This window comes from Melozone crissalis, unplaced genomic scaffold, assembly GCF_028551555.1.
Source record: "Melozone crissalis strain CALT ecotype California unplaced genomic scaffold, PUWL_Pcris_2 ptg000090l_1, whole genome shotgun sequence".
Taxonomy (NCBI): domain Eukaryota; kingdom Metazoa; phylum Chordata; class Aves; order Passeriformes; family Passerellidae; genus Melozone; species Melozone crissalis.
The window spans coordinates 2685049-2703280 of record NW_026535867.1 but is presented as its reverse complement, the minus strand read 5'-3'; the positions used below and the strand labels follow the sequence as shown (position 1 = coordinate 2703280).

At 45.0% G+C, this 18232-nt stretch overlaps 1 protein-coding gene across 1 annotated transcript; it reads left to right on the top strand.

The window, feature by feature from the left end:
- The first annotated feature begins 749 nt into the window (after positions 1-749).
- Positions 750-17970, top strand: DDX3X (DEAD-box helicase 3 X-linked). Its single transcript, XM_054291264.1, has 17 exons — positions 750-911; positions 2999-3056; positions 4034-4084; positions 8643-8766; positions 9948-10091; positions 10175-10274; positions 10782-10917; positions 11269-11354; positions 12006-12104; positions 12179-12339; positions 12515-12659; positions 12776-12920; positions 13237-13418; positions 13505-13622; positions 14038-14194; positions 15022-15149; positions 15447-17970. The coding sequence occupies exons 1-17, from the start codon at positions 867-869 to the stop codon at positions 15527-15529; spliced, it is 1962 nt and encodes a 653-aa protein (XP_054147239.1). The 5' UTR covers positions 750-866; the 3' UTR covers positions 15530-17970.
- Positions 17971-18232: the final 262 nt, after the last annotated feature.

Below are 18232 nucleotides of genomic sequence, written 5' to 3'. Positions count from 1 at the left end.
AAACAAGGGCAGTCCTTTGGCACGTCAGTGTGTTTGATGGCTGAGGGGCTTGGAGAAAGAGCTGATGAAGATGTGCAGAGAGGACTGGAACACACCAACAGTGTGCTGGGGTGAGCTGCTCACAGGGCAGCGAGCACAGGGGATGATCTGAGCCCTGCAGAGCCGCCGGTTGGCGTGTCCAGGCCTGCTCTGGGGGCAGGCGGGAGAGGATGGAGGCCGGTGTGTTCCGGGCCCGGCCGCCCCTCCTCCCGCCGCGCCGCCATTACACGTTGCGCCACTGCCCGCCGAGGGGGGAGCGACAAGATGGCGGCGGCGCCCGCCCACGTGACCCAGGGCCCGCCTCCTTCTAGAGGCGCCTGGGCTGCGCGCGCGCGGCGCGCTCTCGCGAGAGCGGCGAACAAAAGGACAGCGCGGCGCAGGCTGTGGGGGGGTGGGGGGAAGGTGTGTCGTGATGTCGCGAGAATTTGCCGCCGCTCTCCTCCCGAGCAGAGCCGGGCGGGAGCGGGGGGAGGGGAAACCTCGCGGTACCGCCGGGAACTCGGCGCGGGCCCGGCGCACCGAAGTCTCGCGACAGCTCCGGGAGCGCGTCCCTCGCCAGGCGCTGGGCTGCGCGGAGTTCTCGCGATAGCGCCGGGAAGGGAGGGCGGCGGGGGGGGGGGGCGGTCGCCGTGCGCGCTGAGGTCAGCGCGCGCGGCCGGGCGCGCGGGGGGCGGGGCTTATATAAAGGCCGGGCCCGCGGCGGGGGGGGCTCAGTCAGGGCAGCGATTCGTGGCGGAACCAGTGACACCCACGGCAGCGACCTCCCGGCCCAGCGGATCCCCATTTCTCGAGGCGGAGCGGGACGAGCCCGAGACCGATCTCTCGTTATGAGTCATGTGGCGGTGGAAAATGCCCTCGGTCTAGACCAGCAGGTGAGGGAGGAGAAGCGGAAAGGCCGCTCCGTTACCCGGAGGAGGCGCGCGTCGGAGCTCTTGGGGCAGAGAGGGCGGCGGGGACGGTCGGGAATCCTCGCGCGGGGCTCCGCTCCTCGCTCCCCGGCGGCGGTGTCGCAATTCCCCCCGCGGTAACCCCCACCTCCCCCCCTGCGCGGCCTGTTGTGGCGCACTCGGTCGTTGCGCAGTTAACGCTGTGCGGCGGCCCCGCGCCGCGCCGGGTCCCCCCCACTGGGGTGCGTTGTCCCCGTGGTCGGGGCGGTGTTGCGGGGGTGCGGAGCCGCCGGTGTCGCCCGGCCCGGCCCCGGTCCCGCTTGGGCCCCGTGGCCCCCGCGCCGCGCTCGGACCCGCTTTGTGTGGGAGCGCCGGGAGCGGCAGCGGCCTCTGGCGGCCGCAGCGGGAACTGCAGCGCGGGGGGAGGAGGAGGAGGAAGGGGCGGTCAATGGCCGCCATTGTGCGGGGCGGGGGAAGGGGGGACACACACACGACGCCGCGCTTTGTGTGACGCCCCTTCCCCGGGGAGGCGGCGCTGGCGGCCGCCTTTGTTCGAGCTCCGGTGCTGCCAGGCCCCGGTGACGCAGTTGGGCCTGGAGTCGTGTTGTTCCGCACCATTTTTTTTATTATTTTGTTTCCATTCCTGCATCCCCCCGCTCCCTCCCCGCGCTGGGCGGGATCGATGCTTATCTCTGGTTATCTAACCCTCGGGCACGGCGGCAGGGGCAGGAAGAGCCCCATCTGCCCGAGGGGCAGCGCTCGCCCTCGGCCTCTCCCGCGAAGTAGGTCACGGAGACGATGCCGCCCTCCCCTTTCCTCTCCCTTCTCCCCCGCTCTCCCCCCGCGCCACACGTGACGGGCGCCGGCAGCCGGATCAGCCGCTCCCGCTGCGCCGGGAATCCAGCCCGCAGTGCCGCACTGAGATGGCGCCGGGGCTGCGCCACCGGGCCCGGGCAGCGCCGGGGAAGCGTTGCCCCCACCGCGGGCATCCGCTGCGAGGGAATTCATGCACCGCTTCTTGCTGATCGTGGAGAGCGGTCTTGACCTAGTGGAGAGCCTGTAAAGTGCTGTTAAAAATAAGAAGCATTCTTGAGCGCTGCGTTGATGATTCGATCGACTAGAAAGATGGCATTTTAAATGGTAGCTTTAAAGAGGATGTTACGATGGCAGCCGTGGCAGAATTCTTAAAGAGCTAAATGCTCATGCAGCTGTGCGCCGGAAAGCACAGTGCAATGGAGTATTTGCTTTCGACTAATTCAGCTCATGTTGGAAAATACTTCCCTGCAATACAAAATTTATTTGTATTTCAACATGCCTTATTTTTCAGATACACGTTTATAATCCCTGCCATGCAGGAAACAACTGTAATAATTCGGTTCTTAAACTTTATCGGTTTCCCGCTGCTTTCTGCTGAAATGAGTCCATATTGTGTTTGACTTAACACCTCTGAGCTGCACACCAGCACTGCGTGAACTGAACATCTTTTGGAAAACTTTACTGTGAGACTGAAGGCTATAAAGGCTATTTTTTTTTTTGGAAAAACAACCCAAAAAATTGTGTTTGCCGAAGATGTCGGCAGATATCACCTAATATTTTGGGAGCAGCAGTTGCCTCAAGCGTGAACACTCTAATGTCTTAGTAGCGTTAATGCAGCTACAAATACCTTGAGTTTCTACAAGTAAAGTGCCCAATTAAATTGACATTACTTCTGCTGAAGTTTCTCTAGCAAAAATTGTCACTGACCCAAATCCAAATGCATTTGACTGAAATATTCTGAAATTCAGTCTACTTAAAATGGCTCTTTAGCCTGCAGGTAGTGTGAAGCAGAAGTCTCTGGTAGTGATTTGGTGGGTGTGAGAGACTCTGCTGGCCTTGCTGCCCGTGTGGGTGTCTGTTTATTGGTGGGAACAAAAACATTCAAGATGGTACAGCCTGAGTAATAATAAGAGACCTAATTTGGCACGATATAAAAAAATTTTTGCAGTAGCTTGTTCTGATAAATGAAAGGGTTCTTTTGTATCTTAGCATAAATTCATGGTACAACATGTTGATACTTGTCTTATTTCTTCTAGTTTTCTGGTCTAGACTTGAATTCCTCAGACTCTCAGAGTGAAGGAAGTTCTACAAGCAGTAAGTACATGCAAATTCTCAAGCTTACAAACACACTTAAAAAGTGGGGCCTTGCAGCTGTGAAAAGCAGTTCCTAAAGCCAAAGTTTACAGAGGCTGATGAGGAAATAGGAGGTTGCTAGTTAAGCTTGCTTTGAAAACACTGTTTTAGATAGAACCACTTAATTTTGTAGTGGTACAGTGTGTGTGCACATTTCTGAGGCACTTAATTAGCTTGAGAGAACTCAGTGTTCCAGTCCTGTCCCAGATTTTCAGTTGCCTCTCATCTGAGGCCACTGACTGTAGTAATGTGGTGATTTGTCTTCCTAAAATACCAGGTGTAGAGCAGGAATGTCAGCTCTGCTGATCTCAATTCACTGGATAGAAAGTGATACTGATATACAAGGCTTAAGTATGTTGGGTGGGGAGAATCTTCCAGGAATTCACATTCAGCTTGTGACTGGTATTTTCTCATTTGTGTTGCTTTAGCAGACAGATGTTTCTGGACTGTAAATGAGGAATGCTATTCAGAGGCAGTTCGTTGTGGCTTCTGGTTTGATCTGAGCTGAATGGAGGGGATGGGTGAATTTAAAGGGAAGGAAAAATACTGGTAGTAGTAGTGTGAGTGCCAGTACTTGAATGTCACAGTAAATATCTTGAGCTGCTCAAGTATCTGGCACCAGCTTAAGCCTTTAGGGGTTCTAGGAAGGCAGGTTTTGTCCTAGACACTGTAACAGCCATAAATGGGTGTGGGATTTGGTCAGAGGAGCACAAGACATCTGTGCCTCAAACCAGCTGCCTGAATGGGTATGCAGGAACCTTAAACTTCAACTGAGAGCATGCTACCAAGTGCTGTGTTAAAGGATTCCTGTTAAAAATGCTGCAAGAGGCCTTAAAGGCAGATGTTTTTACTGAGCAGAAGCTGTTGTTGACAAGATGAGCATTTGAGGATGTGCTGACCCCACGGGCCTGTAACACTGCCTCTCTTTTGTCCTCCAGAAGGCCGATACATTCCTCCTCACTTGCGGAACAGGGAGGCGTCAAAACAGGGTATGTATCACAAACACTGACCTGGCCCTTGCATCCTCAGGAGCAGGCTGCAGAGGTTCTGACAGTGCTGCTGAGGGAGTTACACTGCTTGGCTGTCCTGTGCAAAACTATCTGACTGTCCTGGCAACTTTATCTTCTGCTTTTAGTGAGCTCTTGTAGGTCCTTCACCAACTTAAATCCTAAGCTCAAGTTCAGTATCTGACTAAATACCTTCTGGGTCTGTGTAACAATTAGCTGTGATTGATGCAAGATGGAGTCTCCCATCTTCCTGTATAATCTCGAGTGTTGGTCTGAATGGATTTTGTGGGTACTGGTTTTTCTGCTAGTGACTGTGTTGTGGAATTTACAATCAGTTGTTTGATATGAACAAACAGCACAGTTTGACTTTGTAAATGCATATCTTTGCACAAAGAGATGTTGTCCTTGTTCAGCTTCCTGCAGTTTTTATGGAAGCCCCTGGGAGTGCTTGCAGAAGGAAATGCAGGCTGTTGGTGAGGCAAACAAGAAGTACATGACCTGTTTTGGTCACATGTTTACATCGGTGTTTATACTGAGAAACGGCCCTTCCATCTTCAGTTTGATTCTCTGAACAGAACATAACACAGAAGAAACGTTTCTTGGAACACTTCAGTGAAGTAAATCATGACCTTTCTGTGTAGGAGCCCAAGGGGGCAGGTGCTGCAGCACGTGTAGTCACGTCTGGTGGCTTGGGTGGGTATGAGAGAGGCATTTCCTCTAACACCCATTGAAATGCACCAGAATGCAGCAGCTAAAACACTTCCTGCAGTGCTGCAACGTAAAGAATCGAGGTTTTGTGGCATGGGAGGACTTGGATCTCATCTGTTTCTAAAGCAATAAACTTTCACAGATTCTTTTCAAACCTGCAGGAGGAGGGCTTCCATTATGAGTGGGTGGGAGGGCTGTCATTATATGATAATGTGTCTCACAGAGCTTTTGGAGCTGTATCACTTGAACTCTGACTAGATGAAAAATGCTCCATTCTAGCCTATTTGAAGATAGACCAGTCTGGTTTTGTCTTGCCTTTGTATGTGTCCAAGCTACTAATGGGTTTTTTGGGTTTTGGTTTTTTTTTTTTCCCCCTCTTTGTTTTGTTTTGTTTTCTGGGGTTTTTTTTTCTGGGGTTGTTTGTTTGGGTTTTTTCTTTGGTTTGGTTTGGGTTTTTTTTGTTATGTGAAAGAGGTATAGCCTGAAGCACCAAGTGATGAACAGTGTGTTAGCAGAGCTGAATGTTCTGGGAAAAGGAGAAGGACTGGTTGGCAGCCAGTTCAGTGCTCTTGTTCCCAGTCACACTGACCTCAAATATGGATAGTCCTGTAAGAAACTGACTTGCCAAATCTGAGGATTGTGCAGGTTTCTTAAATGCAGGGAGCAGCTTTAAGGTGCTTGTGAACATTTGCTGTTCATAGATTACTTGTACGATGTTTAGTACCTAAGTTTTGTGGGTAAAAGATGCAGTAACCTTGAGTTCTACCATGACCTGTTTTGGGTAGGACTGGCATTGTACTTTCTTGTGCAAGACCAGAGTTCAGACATGGCAGTGTGGGTGTGATTACATAAAGCTTTTCTAGAGACTTCACCTTGCAAAAAGGTAAATAGGTCAGGAGACCATAATCTGACCTGTGCCTTGTCCAGTTAATAGAACTTTGCCTGCCAACTTCCCTTGGTAAACCTAATGTTCAAAAATTGCTTTTAAACCTGGCTGAGTGCTGTACCACTGGCATCTTCCTGGTTCCCTGTGACAGGGTTTATAATTGCTGAATAGAAAAGTTGCAGTTCAGCGCCCTGTTGGAAGCATCATGAGTCTGGGCTTGTAAAGCTGAGCTATCTTGTAGGATGATTTGAAGTCTGTTCTGCAGTTGTACTTCCATCAAAGTGGTGTTTGCTTCTGTTTACATAACTCAATGATATCTTCAGCTGTGTTGGAACTTGGAATTTTGAAATTTGGATGATCCGTGAAATTTTTAATGACAAAGCTTGGACGTGAGGGCAGCAACCTTGTATGGTAGTGTTTAAGAAAATCTTCTATTTAGCTGCAGATCTGTCCCACTAATACTAATCTATTAGCTTTGTAAGTTGGGAGTAGGGCAGTACAGAACTGCAGGAAATAACAGCCTGCATAAAAATAATGTTCTTAGGTTACTTAATGGCAATTCTGTTTCTCAGCTGTGGCAGCTCAGTATGCAGGGCTGCCTGGCCTGAAGTGTCTTGCTTCCATGAGCTCACTTGGTAATACTAAAGCTTGTTGTCATGTAAGTTTCTTCTTAAACTTCCTGGAAGCAGCTTCTGGATATTTAAACTGTAATCTCATCTATAGTAGATCAAAAAGTAAATGTTAAGAATTCGCCTTAAAGGTCTTATCCTCCGTAAAGGAATCTATCATTCTGTTTCTCCCATCTTAAAAAAAAAAAGATTATTGCTATTTTATGTGGCAGGTTTTCAAGTGAGCTGGCAGTGATTAGTGTTACAAAATAAATGTGAATGGAAATGCTGGTTGAGGGAGATGCATTGACATCTGTAATGCTGTTCAGAGGTGCAAGGAGTACAGAGCTGCTCTGGAAGTTGATTAGCTTAGTGAGTTCTTATCCCTGCTGTGAGGAAGATGTGCTGGATGGCATCTCTACAGGTTTTTACTTAAAAAAACCAAAAGCATTGACATTTTGAGGAATTTCCTGGTAGTCTTTGCACAGCATTGTGGTCATTCTCTTCACTTCAGTGAAGTTGATTTCTGATCTATTACGGGTTTTCTCAGGGCGTTTACTTCCAGTTTTAATTTACCATTTGATGTCTGTAATCCTGATTATTATGCCTGTCATTTACTTAGAATTGACTTGCATGGCCTGGTCCTGTGTTCTGTGCTTATCCACAAATAAAATCAGAGTAGAAATGCCAGACTGAAGAGCCTGAAATTGGTGAAGCAGGATGTGCACACCTGTCTTTGGTGTAGAAGTTACTGTGCTACCTTAAAATTATGGCAAAGTACCAGCTTCAGAAATGAGTTATTTATCTGCTCTAACGAGCTAGGTGAATGAGGTTGCTTTGTAGGCTATTTAGAGAAAAAAATTTGACTCCTTGGTAGAAAATGTGAAATAGTGTCAGTTGAGTTTTTTCACTGTTTAGAAAATACATCTGTATCCCTGAAGATGGCTCTGTCAGTACCCATGGCAGTTCTGTTAGATCCCTTGGCAGGATGACATCCAAATAGTTGTAGTGGCCTGAAAGTTACTTATAATAAAATTTGTATTTAGCTATCTTTTAAACAAGCCAAAATAACCTTATTGAAATGAATGTCTTTGAGGACTAACACTGCTTCTTGAAGCACTTCGGAGGTCTTGAAGTGCATTCCATGATCGTGTGTGCTGAAACTTCATGGGTGGATTGTTTTTGCTGTCTGTTTCATTTATCCAGACAAAAGAGTTACAGTTATCACAGTAGTTTTTAAAGTTCCCTTGTGACCAGTACATTTCTGGATTCTGGGTACTAGAATTCTTAATTAAAAAACAGAGGCAAGGTGAATGGCACTCTTTAGAGAGCATTAAAAAAAGTAGTGTAATTCTGGTAGCAAAACCTTTTCAGAGAGACTGGGCCTAGAACAGCCCCTTTCTTTGGAACGAATTTGTTCTGTGGTTGCTGTTATTGTCTCATGAATAGGTCTGGACTGGTTTTGTGCTGTGGAGCTGGCAAAGCATGCTCACAAGAGTGACATTATTTGTTTATCTGTTCTGTTATTTAACTTATTCTCTGCTGGAATCCCATAGCTGAGATTAAATATGTTACACAGATTTGGGGAGGTTGGACCTCTGAAAGGGAATTTATAATTTCTTAGTCCAGTACCAGAGCAGTGTTTAAAGCTTCACATTTCTGCTACCTCACAGGCCCTGGTAGCAAAATAAAAGTGAGTGTTTTTTACTCTGGTATTTGCAAGCTGAGGTGCTTTGTATTCTTTTGAGTTAACATACATAAGTAGGCACCTACTGTAGGCAAAGGTAAAAGTGCTGTGGAAAAATACAGTGTGGTTAATTTGTTGTGAAGAGCTCCAAATACCTTCTCTGAGTATGGTGCTGTTATAGTCTGTGCAGATCACATTGCTTTGTGTACTTGCACTATGATAAAACATTCTAATCTCTGTTTGGATTTCTGATATAATTTATTAATCTGAGAGGCCTTGTTGACCTCCACAAATGTGTAGTCAAGGATTTGTGTTGGAGAGATGACGTAGATGAGGCTTGGCAAGACTCAGCATCTTAAAGTTTGTTCTACTACCCATCTTTCCAGAGTAGGCAACTGAAATGCTTGTAAGGCAAGTGCAGGTTTTTTAAAAAACCCCAACTTGCTTGTACACGCAGGGAGAAATTTCAGTTTGGATGGGTGATGAGAAATGCTCAGTCCCTTGCTGAACTAGTTTTGCATTCATACATCTTCTGTTCATGAAGGGATTCAGTCCTGTAGATCTCTCAGTGAAGGCTTCCTGGACAGAAGTGTTTTTTCTTGTGAAAGCCTGTGCTGTGCAGTGTTTGGCTGACCTGTCTGTGTGTGCCAGGTTTCGACAGCGGCGGCTGGAGCTCCAGGCGAGACAAGGATGCCTACAGCAGCTTCGGCGCGCGCTCCGACCGCGACTCCAAGTCCAGCTTCTTCGACCGCGGCACCGGCTCCAGAGGAGGGAGGCGAGTACCTCTTGGTCTGGGTGTGCACACAGAGTCTGCCTCAGCTCTAGCACTGCACTTGTCATCTTGATGTTAAAATGAGGGTTCCAGGTGTGAGCAGCATGAGGTAGGAGGAGCCTGGGAGGGGAGGAGAGAGGGAGAGAACCTTGTCTTGAAAGCGACGTGACTTCAAGGATGGGCAATTTGCATGTTGAATAATGTGCCCTATAGTCTGCCACCAGCCACTCACTGCAGCTGTAGTGCCTGGCTGACTTTAGCATTCACCAAAGAAGTGCTAGGTGGGTGGCTGCTTCCAGGAGAACCGTGAAGAGCTGTTGGGAGCACACACAATACATCACTATGGATTTTTTTTATTTCAATATTTTTTTTCTTGTTTAAAAAGTGTAGTTAATAAAACTGGGTGAGACTCTTGCAGGTTCTCTGCCTTACTTGAGCAGTCTTACACACATCATGCGTTGTATGCACAAGTGTGGTGAGAGTGACCTTTACCGACTACTTAGTAAAGCTGACCTAGTCCTGTATCCAGACTTTTCTCAAACATGATTTACCAGGCCAAAAACTAAACAGTTGAGGTAAGGACTTCTTCCACCTTCTTTCCAAGTCAGTAATACAGGTGAGCTCCCTCTTTATGCAATAATTATATGACATAATGGAGGTATTTGGTCACATGTGCGGTGGGGGAATAAAGGAAGAAATTGCAGCCCTGGAGGGTTTTGTCTGGACATGGGAAAGCTGTGTAGAATGAGGCAGAGGAAAGGGTGGGGGGAATACAAAATAGTGCTGCTTAGGAGGTTTAAACAGAGCTCCCCGCAAAGAAATGGCAAAGACTGAGCAACTTGGATTGCAGCTCCACTGGCAGATGGCTGTTTACATTTGTTGTGCTTAATCACATAAAACTGGTGATAGAAAGTTCACTGTGTTAAGCTAAACTGAGCTCTGAAATCATGACAAACTCTCCTGTCTGACACAGAAAAATGTGACCTGGTCTGATGGCCAGGACTAATTTCTGTGCTTAGGTCAAGAAGCAAGTGTAGGTAACCTACTGATTCTGAATTGTTCCACAGTTGTGTGTGTAATACACAGAGTTGTAATACACAGTGCTGCATTGTTGTGGCTTTGTTTGTGCATGTCAGTGCCCCCTGTTGCTGGGAAGGGTGGTCTGATTCTTGTGCTGTGTTTAGATACGAGGAGCGAGGCAGAGGCGGGGACTATGACCGGAGTGGCTTCGGCAGATTTGACCGCGGCGGCGGGAACAGCCGCTGGTGCGACAAATCCGATGAGGATGACTGGTCTAAGCCTCTCCCCCCGAGTGAACGCCTAGAACAGTAAGTCATGGAATACTGACTGATGGGGGAGGGTCATTTTGATAATTCCAGCAAGTAAAAATACTTTCCTCTTCTGTTTTTAGGGAACTCTTTTCAGGAAGCAATACTGGCATTAACTTTGAGAAATATGATGATATTCCTGTTGAAGCAACAGGCAGCAACTGTCCTCCACATATTGAAAGTGTAAGTATTTTTTTAACAGTCTGTTTGGCTGATATATTTAGTAGTGACTGTTTTGCATGGGTAGCTTTGATGTGTTGATGTCTGGAGTTTGAGGAAAGGAAATATTGTCTTCCCTTCCTACAGCTAAGCTGTTTTGCAGAAGAGGGTTGCGTATGAACTAAGTGAAGAAATTGTGTAAGCTTTTTCAGTTAGCACTCATAGCTAACTTGTCCTCAAACAGTGAACCTGTGAAGAGGTCCTTACTGGGGAGCAGCTGCTAAGGCATGGGCAGTGTTAGGCTAAGCACAGTGTGTGTGCTAGTGCAGTCTGCAGTTCAGGCTTGTTTGGCTTTTTAAGAATTGCTTAGAAAACTGGACTAAGTATCTATGTGACTGTAACTTTATAGGCAATTTCTGTATGAAGGGCTGAAACAAGAGGTACTTTGTAAATGACTTGTTAAACTGAATGTTGAGTTATATGGTAGCTGAAGAGAAGGATTCTGATCTTAACCTTTTAAATATCTTACAGTTCAGTGATGTTGATATGGGAGAAATCATCATGGGAAACATTGAACTCACACGCTACACCCGTCCTACTCCAGTCCAGAAACATGCAATACCTATTATTAAAGAAAAGAGAGATTTAATGGCCTGTGCTCAGACAGGTAAGTCAGTGACTCTTTGCTGCTTAGTCACAGTAGAAGTGGGATCTTGTATTACTGCAGGTAACAGCTAGAACCTCCTGTGCAGTGTAGAAATAGTTGTGTGTTGGAAACTAATTTTAGTTTTAGTCTTGCATCTGCTTTAGATGTGACTTGACTAGATTTACTGTGTTGGTCCTGAGACACGTTCATGTCTTAAACCACATTTGCTTCAGGGTCTTGGGCTGCTGAGGGTGCTCCAGTGCCACAAGTAGCAGCCATAATCCAATGCAGGTGTTACTGGGAATGTGCTACTGATACAGGGTTAGTGCTGTAGTTGACAGTAACTCTTAATACTGGCTTGTGTCTTACTAGGGTCTGGGAAAACAGCTGCATTTCTTCTACCAATACTGAGCCAGATATATGCAGATGGTCCTGGTGATGCCTTGAGAGCAATGAAGGCAAGTATTCAAATACCCACTCCTGGAAAAGCAATGACCAATGTCATAGGTTTGGGGTTTTTTCCCTCCCCACATGAGCTGATGTGTGCTACTGAACACAATAGCTGCTCTTTAAATGTTGTCATCATTTTGGTATGATAGCCAAGCATCTCAACTTGTTGAAGACTTCCGGTGTTTCTCTTGAAAAAATCCTTTTTTTCTCTTGAAAAAAAGCTGTGGATTACTTTTTTTCCTACCTGAGGAGTTGGATGCATAACTGTCCAACTTTTTTAAAATAATTGGTTTTGTTGTTGCATAAGTTTAAAAGACACTTCCCTTGCTACCAGAAGCTACTTGGTCACACATCTATGTCATAGTAATTTCAGAATAGGAAGTAACTGCTTCTGTGGCTGTTACTTCTCTGCTGCTGAAGTTTGAGATTGCAGTGCTTGTTGTAGAGACCAGGGTTGTGCAGCTCTTGCCATAGTTACCCACAGCTGAACCTTGGGCACTGTGATAGAGCCTTCAGGGGCAGTGCTCAGATTGGCTCTCAGCCATGCTTTGTCTTTCTTAAACTTGGTGACCTTTCTTAAATATTGCCTGTAGTAGCTTTTTTCTTTCCCTTTGTGTTTTGGATGCTCATGCCAAGGTTGTTTTTTTTTTTTTCTTCAGGAGAATGGGAGGTATGGGCGCCGTAAGCAATATCCAATCTCACTGGTCTTGGCTCCCACTAGAGAATTGGCTGTGCAGATCTATGAGGAAGCCAGAAAGGTAGATCTAACAGTTTATTATTAAAACATAGCTCAATTAGAATTTTTTTTGGTGCTAACTTCTTTGCTTTACAGTTTGCATACCGCTCCAGAGTTCGTCCCTGCGTTGTGTATGGTGGTGCAGACATTGGCCAGCAGATCCGTGACTTAGAACGTGGGTGTCACTTGCTTGTAGCAACTCCAGGACGACTGGTTGATATGATGGAGAGAGGAAAGATTGGACTGGATTTCTGCAAGTAAGTGTTGCTTGTCCATGTACAAATGACTTAAAGCAAGATACAGTTAAGAACCTCAGATTGTAGCTTTTGGACTATGTAAACATCTGGTTGAGAATTTGTAACCCAGTGCAGACACCAGAGCACAGCTTACAGGAAAATGTTCTGAAGATTTTTTTTTTTTACTGCTGTTTAGGTACCTAGTCCTTGATGAAGCTGACAGAATGCTTGACATGGGGTTTGAGCCTCAAATTCGTCGAATTGTTGAACAAGATACTATGCCACCAAAGGGGGTTCGTCACACCATGATGTTCAGTGCTACTTTCCCCAAGGAAATCCAGGTATTTAACGAGACTTTAAATACTTGAAAAGCTCATAAGGCCAAAGAAATTTTTGCCTTTGGAAGGGGGGAAAAAGAATGGTTTGATTTAGATTTTTTTTCTCTCCTGCTTTCTAGATGCTTGCTCGTGACTTCCTTGATGAATACATCTTTCTGGCTGTTGGCAGAGTAGGTTCTACATCTGAGAACATCACACAGAAAGTAGTATGGGTGGAAGAGCCAGACAAACGATCGTTCCTGCTTGACCTGCTAAATGCCACAGGTAAAGAACAGCTGCAGATAAGCAAATAAGGCAAAATATAGAATAGGCAAATCTAATGACGCAAGCAGTAAGAATTTCTATTGATTAGGGGAATGAAAGGGTATTTTGTTGACATGCAGTGAGTGTATTGCACTGGTTAAATGCCAGTATCAAGCTGATGTAAGGATGTCTGTTAATAAAAAAAGGAGGGAGGTCCCCAGTGATGCTACTTTAGAATAAACAGGCAGAGAATTGAAGCTGCTTATTACCAGGTTATGGAGCCTGTATTTGTCTGTGCAGCTTTTCTTGTGTTAACCTGGACTTTAACCTTTTTTAGGTAAAGATTCCTTGACTCTGGTGTTTGTGGAAACTAAAAAGGGGGCAGATGCTCTCGAGGACTTCCTGTACCACGAAGGCTATGCCTGCACAAGTATCCACGGAGATCGCTCCCAGAGGGACAGAGAGGAAGCACTGCACCAGTTCCGCTCTGGCAAGAGCCCCATTCTTGTTGCCACAGCAGTAAGTGAAATCTGTAAAACTCGAGCATGTGAGCCTGTTTCTTGGCCTGTGGAGTGAGTCTTACTGAGATTTGATTTAACCCCTAGGTAGCAGCAAGAGGATTGGATATCTCAAATGTAAAGCATGTCATAAACTTCGACTTGCCGAGTGACATTGAGGAGTACGTCCATCGCATTGGCCGTACAGGCCGTGTAGGAAACCTTGGTGAGTATCACCTGGGGTATCACAGACAGCACTTCATACCTAAGCTGACAAGTGCAGCTGTATAGGCTGAGTAATACATTTCAAATCAGTACTTGAATGAAGCCTGTGAGCTGCTTTCTGTGACCAAAATCTGGTCACTGCTGTGTAGCCACTGTGGAAAGTTTACCAGTTCCTTTGGGTAATGTTCTTAGTGCCATCAAAAGACTCTTACTACATGTAAGCCTGGTGTCTGCTGTGTCTGTCAGTAAACATTATTTTATGACTAGCTGTGATGGAGTAATGGTCTCCAACAGCTTTCTCTTTAAGTGATTGTAGTGTTTTCAGACTTGGCTGTAAGGAACTGGAACGTGGAATGGGTTTTAAGTGCTGTGGTGTACTTGGATTGTGTGTAGCCAAAACTGAGTATCTCCTTCAGGTCTTGCCACTTCTTTCTTCAATGAGAGGAACATAAACATTACAAAGGACTTGCTTGATCTCCTTGTGGAGGCTAAGCAAGAAGTACCATCTTGGCTGGAGAACATGGCCTATGAGCAGCATCACAAAGGAGGAGGCAGCCGTGGGCGATCTAAGAGGTAAGAGGCACAGCTTTGGCTAGAGATGGATATTCTGTCTGTTAAGAGATAGTTCTGTTATTTGTTCTCAGTCTAAAAATACACTTAGAGGATGGTAAGTGCAGTAGAAGCTGAGCTTCATGTGTGCCAAGGTGATAGTGTCTGTCTGGTTTTGTTCTATCTATTCATAAGGCAGTTAACACATAAAACCTCTAATAAGCAAGTAGCTTAGATGCAGCTGAGATAAAATGATGTTATCAGAAACCATTTTAGAAGTGTAAAAGCAGCTATAAAACACACAAATGCATACCTCCCTGTGCCAGAGATGTACCTTAAGCAGTTGCTCTGATGTTTAGGAGAAGGTAATGCAGTGCTTCCTGACAAAACCAGGAGAGAAAAGAGAATAAAGGTGTGAGGCCACTTTTAAAATAGTTTTTCTGTGGAAACCTGAAACACTAATACAAACCATTGTTTACTGGCTTACAGGGGTAGGATCAGAGTACACTTAATATAGTGAACATGATCCAACCACACTTGGTTTGGTGCGAGTTTTTTGTTTTCCATTTTGCAGTATGCTTATAAAATACTTACTGTGTATATCATGAGATACAGTCATAAATGCATTGCTTAAACACTGAGATAAGGTTGGAGGCAGAGATTTCACTGAATCAGATCTTTCCAGGTAGCCTTGGGATGCTTGTAAAGTGTGCTCACCTCAGCAGTGGCTGTTGTCCTGCTGTGGTTGGTCCCCAGAGTCAGAGCACATCACTCTCAGTGTGTGCAGTGCTCAGAGTGCCCCCTGTTTAATGTCCCCTGTTTGACCCCAGTGTTTCTCCTGCCCTCTGCAGCAGTCGGTTCAGCGGAGGCTTCGGAGCCAGGGACTACCGGACGAGCAGCGGCTTCGGCAGCAGCAGCTCCAGCAGCAGCCGCTCCACCAGCAGCCGCAGCGGCGGGAGCGGCAGCAGGGGCTTCGGAGGTGAGACAGGGGCTGGGCAGCTGCACACACAGGGCTTGCTGGGGTAAAACTGGGTGTGATGCTGGATAAGAGATCATGTGGTGCTTGCCGTGCAGTGTCAGCATCCTGCTTGGATCTAGTGCAGGTTACCTGATTGATGGTTTGATGCTACCTGCCTTTCCAGTGTTAATGTTGTGCATTTGGCAGTACTGCTGGGTGGGGTTCTTTAAAAGACAGCAGATACCTGAGTTGTTTTCTTGTTGTAAAGGTGCAAATCTTTAGAGTTAATTAAGCGTCACTTTCTCTTGCCTTTCATAGGTGGTGGTTATGGAGGCTTCTACAACAGTGATGGATATGGAGGAAACTATAACTCCCAGGGGGTGGACTGGTGGGGCAACTGATCTGCTTGCAGCAGATACCTCACCAAACAAGCTAATATGGAAACCACATGTAACTTAGCCAGACTATACCTTGTGTAGCTTCAAGAACTCGCAGTACATTACCAGCTGTGATTCTCCACTGAAATTTTTTTTAAGGGAGCTCAAGGTCACAAGATGGAAATAAAGGAACAAGTAGCCCTATCTCGAAGGTGGTTTTGAAGACTCTTATTGCTGTAGTCAGGATTAACTCCCCTCCCACCCATCCCCACCCAGAAACTGCATTTATAATTTTGTGACTGAGGATCATTTGTTTGTTAATGTACTGTGCCTTTAACTTTAGACAACTTTTATTTTGATGTCCTGTTGGCTCAGTAATGCTCAAGATATCAATTGTTTTGACAAAATAAAAATTACTGAACTTGGGCTAAAATCAAACCTTGGCACACAGGTGTGATACAACTTAAACAGGAATCACTGATTCATCCATAATATTACAAAGAAAAACTTATGCGGTAGCCTGCATTAGGGCTTTGGTATCTGCAGATTTGAAAAATAAAACATCTTGAAGCATATCAATGCAATTAGTTTCTAATGTGGCAAAACTGTACTAAGTTAAAGTTCTGATTTGCTCACTCTATCCTGGATAGGTACTTAGAACCTGATAGCCTTTAATAAGCCATTCCAGTCATGATGAGATGATGTATGGATACATGCATACATTAAAAGCACTGTTTTTGAAGTTAATGCAAGTAAATACAGCAATTCCTTTTTCAATATTTAGGCAGATCATTAATGTGAGCTAGCCAAATGTGGGCAGAACATTACAGGGAACGTTTAAAGGTCTGATAACTTGAAATAGTTTTTAGGAGAATTCATCTATTTAGACTTTTTAAAAATGCCTGCCATATGAAATTGAAATGGTAGAATGGCTGACCATGGCAGTGATTGGTCCTCCGTAAGGGCCTGACTGAATTTTTGGTCTAATAACGCATGCTAGTGTTGATGTTTTTTGGTCAAGAGGGTATGAACAGGAAGAATTATGCAGCAGGCTTTATTTTAATGCAGATTCACATTACTCTGTTCAAGCTGCGTGGAGATGTTAAACTGGCTTACTGTAGACTTTGTAAAATGGCTCCAGAAGAGTAACAAACAAACCTGAGATCACAGAGGTTGGAAATGTACATAAACTGCACAAGGTTTCAATTCTGCTATTAAAGTGCAGTTTTAGTCAGTTTTAGTTGCATAGGTTTCCATTGTATTTATAGTCTGTTATGCTAAATCTGGCCAAAGATAAGTATTGTCCACCAGAAAAATGCCTCTGCCACTTGGAATTTCTGTGCTAACTTTGCGGCCAGAGCATTTAACAACTAATCTACAGTGGCATAGGAAAATGGCAAAAATCTCCTAAAGTGCAATAGATTTTTTCAAGTGTATTGTGCCTTGTTCTAAAACTTTTATTAAGTAGGTGCACTTGACAGTATTGAGGTCATTTGTTATGGTGCTATTTCAAGTCTAGGTTTAGGCCCTTGTACATTTTGCCCATAACTTTTTACAAAATACTTCTTTTATTGCACATTCAGAGAATTTTATATATGTCTTGTGTGCGTGTCCTTAACTTCCAATCTTATTTTGTCTCTTGGAGATTGAACGCAGCTTGTTTAAGGAGAAGGAAATAGATTCTAAAACTTATTTGGGACCATGGGAATGATAGCTGGGAAGAAAACTATTTGCACACGACAGATTTCTAGATACTTTTTGCTGCTAGTTTTGTGTAATATTTATTGAACATTTTTGACAAATATTTATTTTTGTAAGCCTAAAAGTGATTCTTTGAAAGTTTAAAGAAACTTGACCAAAAGACAGTACAAAAACACTGGCACTTGAATGTTGAATGTCACCGTATGCGTGAAATTATATATTTCGGGGTAGTGTGAGCTTTTAATGTTTAAGTCATATTAAACTCTTAAGTCAAATTAAGCAGACCCGGCATTGGCAGTATAGCCATAACTTTCTGATAGTAAAACAAAAATTGGCAACTTAAAATTAAACATGCCAAGGTTTTGATACACTTGTCTTAAGATATTTATGAAACACTTCTAAACACTGATGTGAAGTGTCCAGATTCTCAGATGTTTGTTGCGTGAGTTTTGTTTAGTTGTGTGTTTTTTTTTTTTTTCAGTGAATGTCTGGCACATTGCAATCCTCAAACATGTGGTTATCTTTGTTGTATTGGCATAATCAGTGACTTGTGCATTTTAGCAAGTTTTATCAGCCAGCAATATTTTCAGTTCAGATACAAGGATTCAAACCAATATGCAAGAATGGATTTAAACTTGCTGAATGTGAAAATTGAACTTCAAGTCACTGTAGGTTTAGAATTGCTTATTGTATTAGTTTAGATGCTAGCACTGCATGTGCTGTGCATATTCTTGATTTTATTAAAATAAAAAAGTTGAACTGCACAGTCTATTCATTTGTGAAGCGTCACTCCTGGTTTCTGAGCTCTGTAGCCCCAGCAGTCTCATTCACGTGCAGCTCTGGAAGCAGGTGACTCTAGTGTGGCACATGTCAGTGTGGTGGCAAATGGCAGCCAGGCTCAGGGCTGTAGCTGGAATAACCTAAAATGGCCTGTGCCCCACAGTGCAGGGCTACTGTCGAGTGTCAGAGGTGGGACAGACAAAAACCACCTGGGTTTGTTCATTAGGGGAACAGAGTTAGGCTGTA

Excerpts from the sequence above, each read along its gene's own strand:
- DDX3X (XM_054291264.1), top strand. The coding sequence starts at position 867 with ATGAGTCATGTGGCGGTGGAAAATGCCCTCGGTCTAGACCAGCAG. Across the intron at positions 10,275-10,781 it reads GTCCTCCACATATTGAAAGT|TTCAGTGATGTTGATATGGG; the intron begins GTAAGTATTTTT and ends AATATCTTACAG. Across the intron at positions 12,660-12,775 it reads CTTTCCCCAAGGAAATCCAG|ATGCTTGCTCGTGACTTCCT; the intron begins GTATTTAACGAG and ends CCTGCTTTCTAG.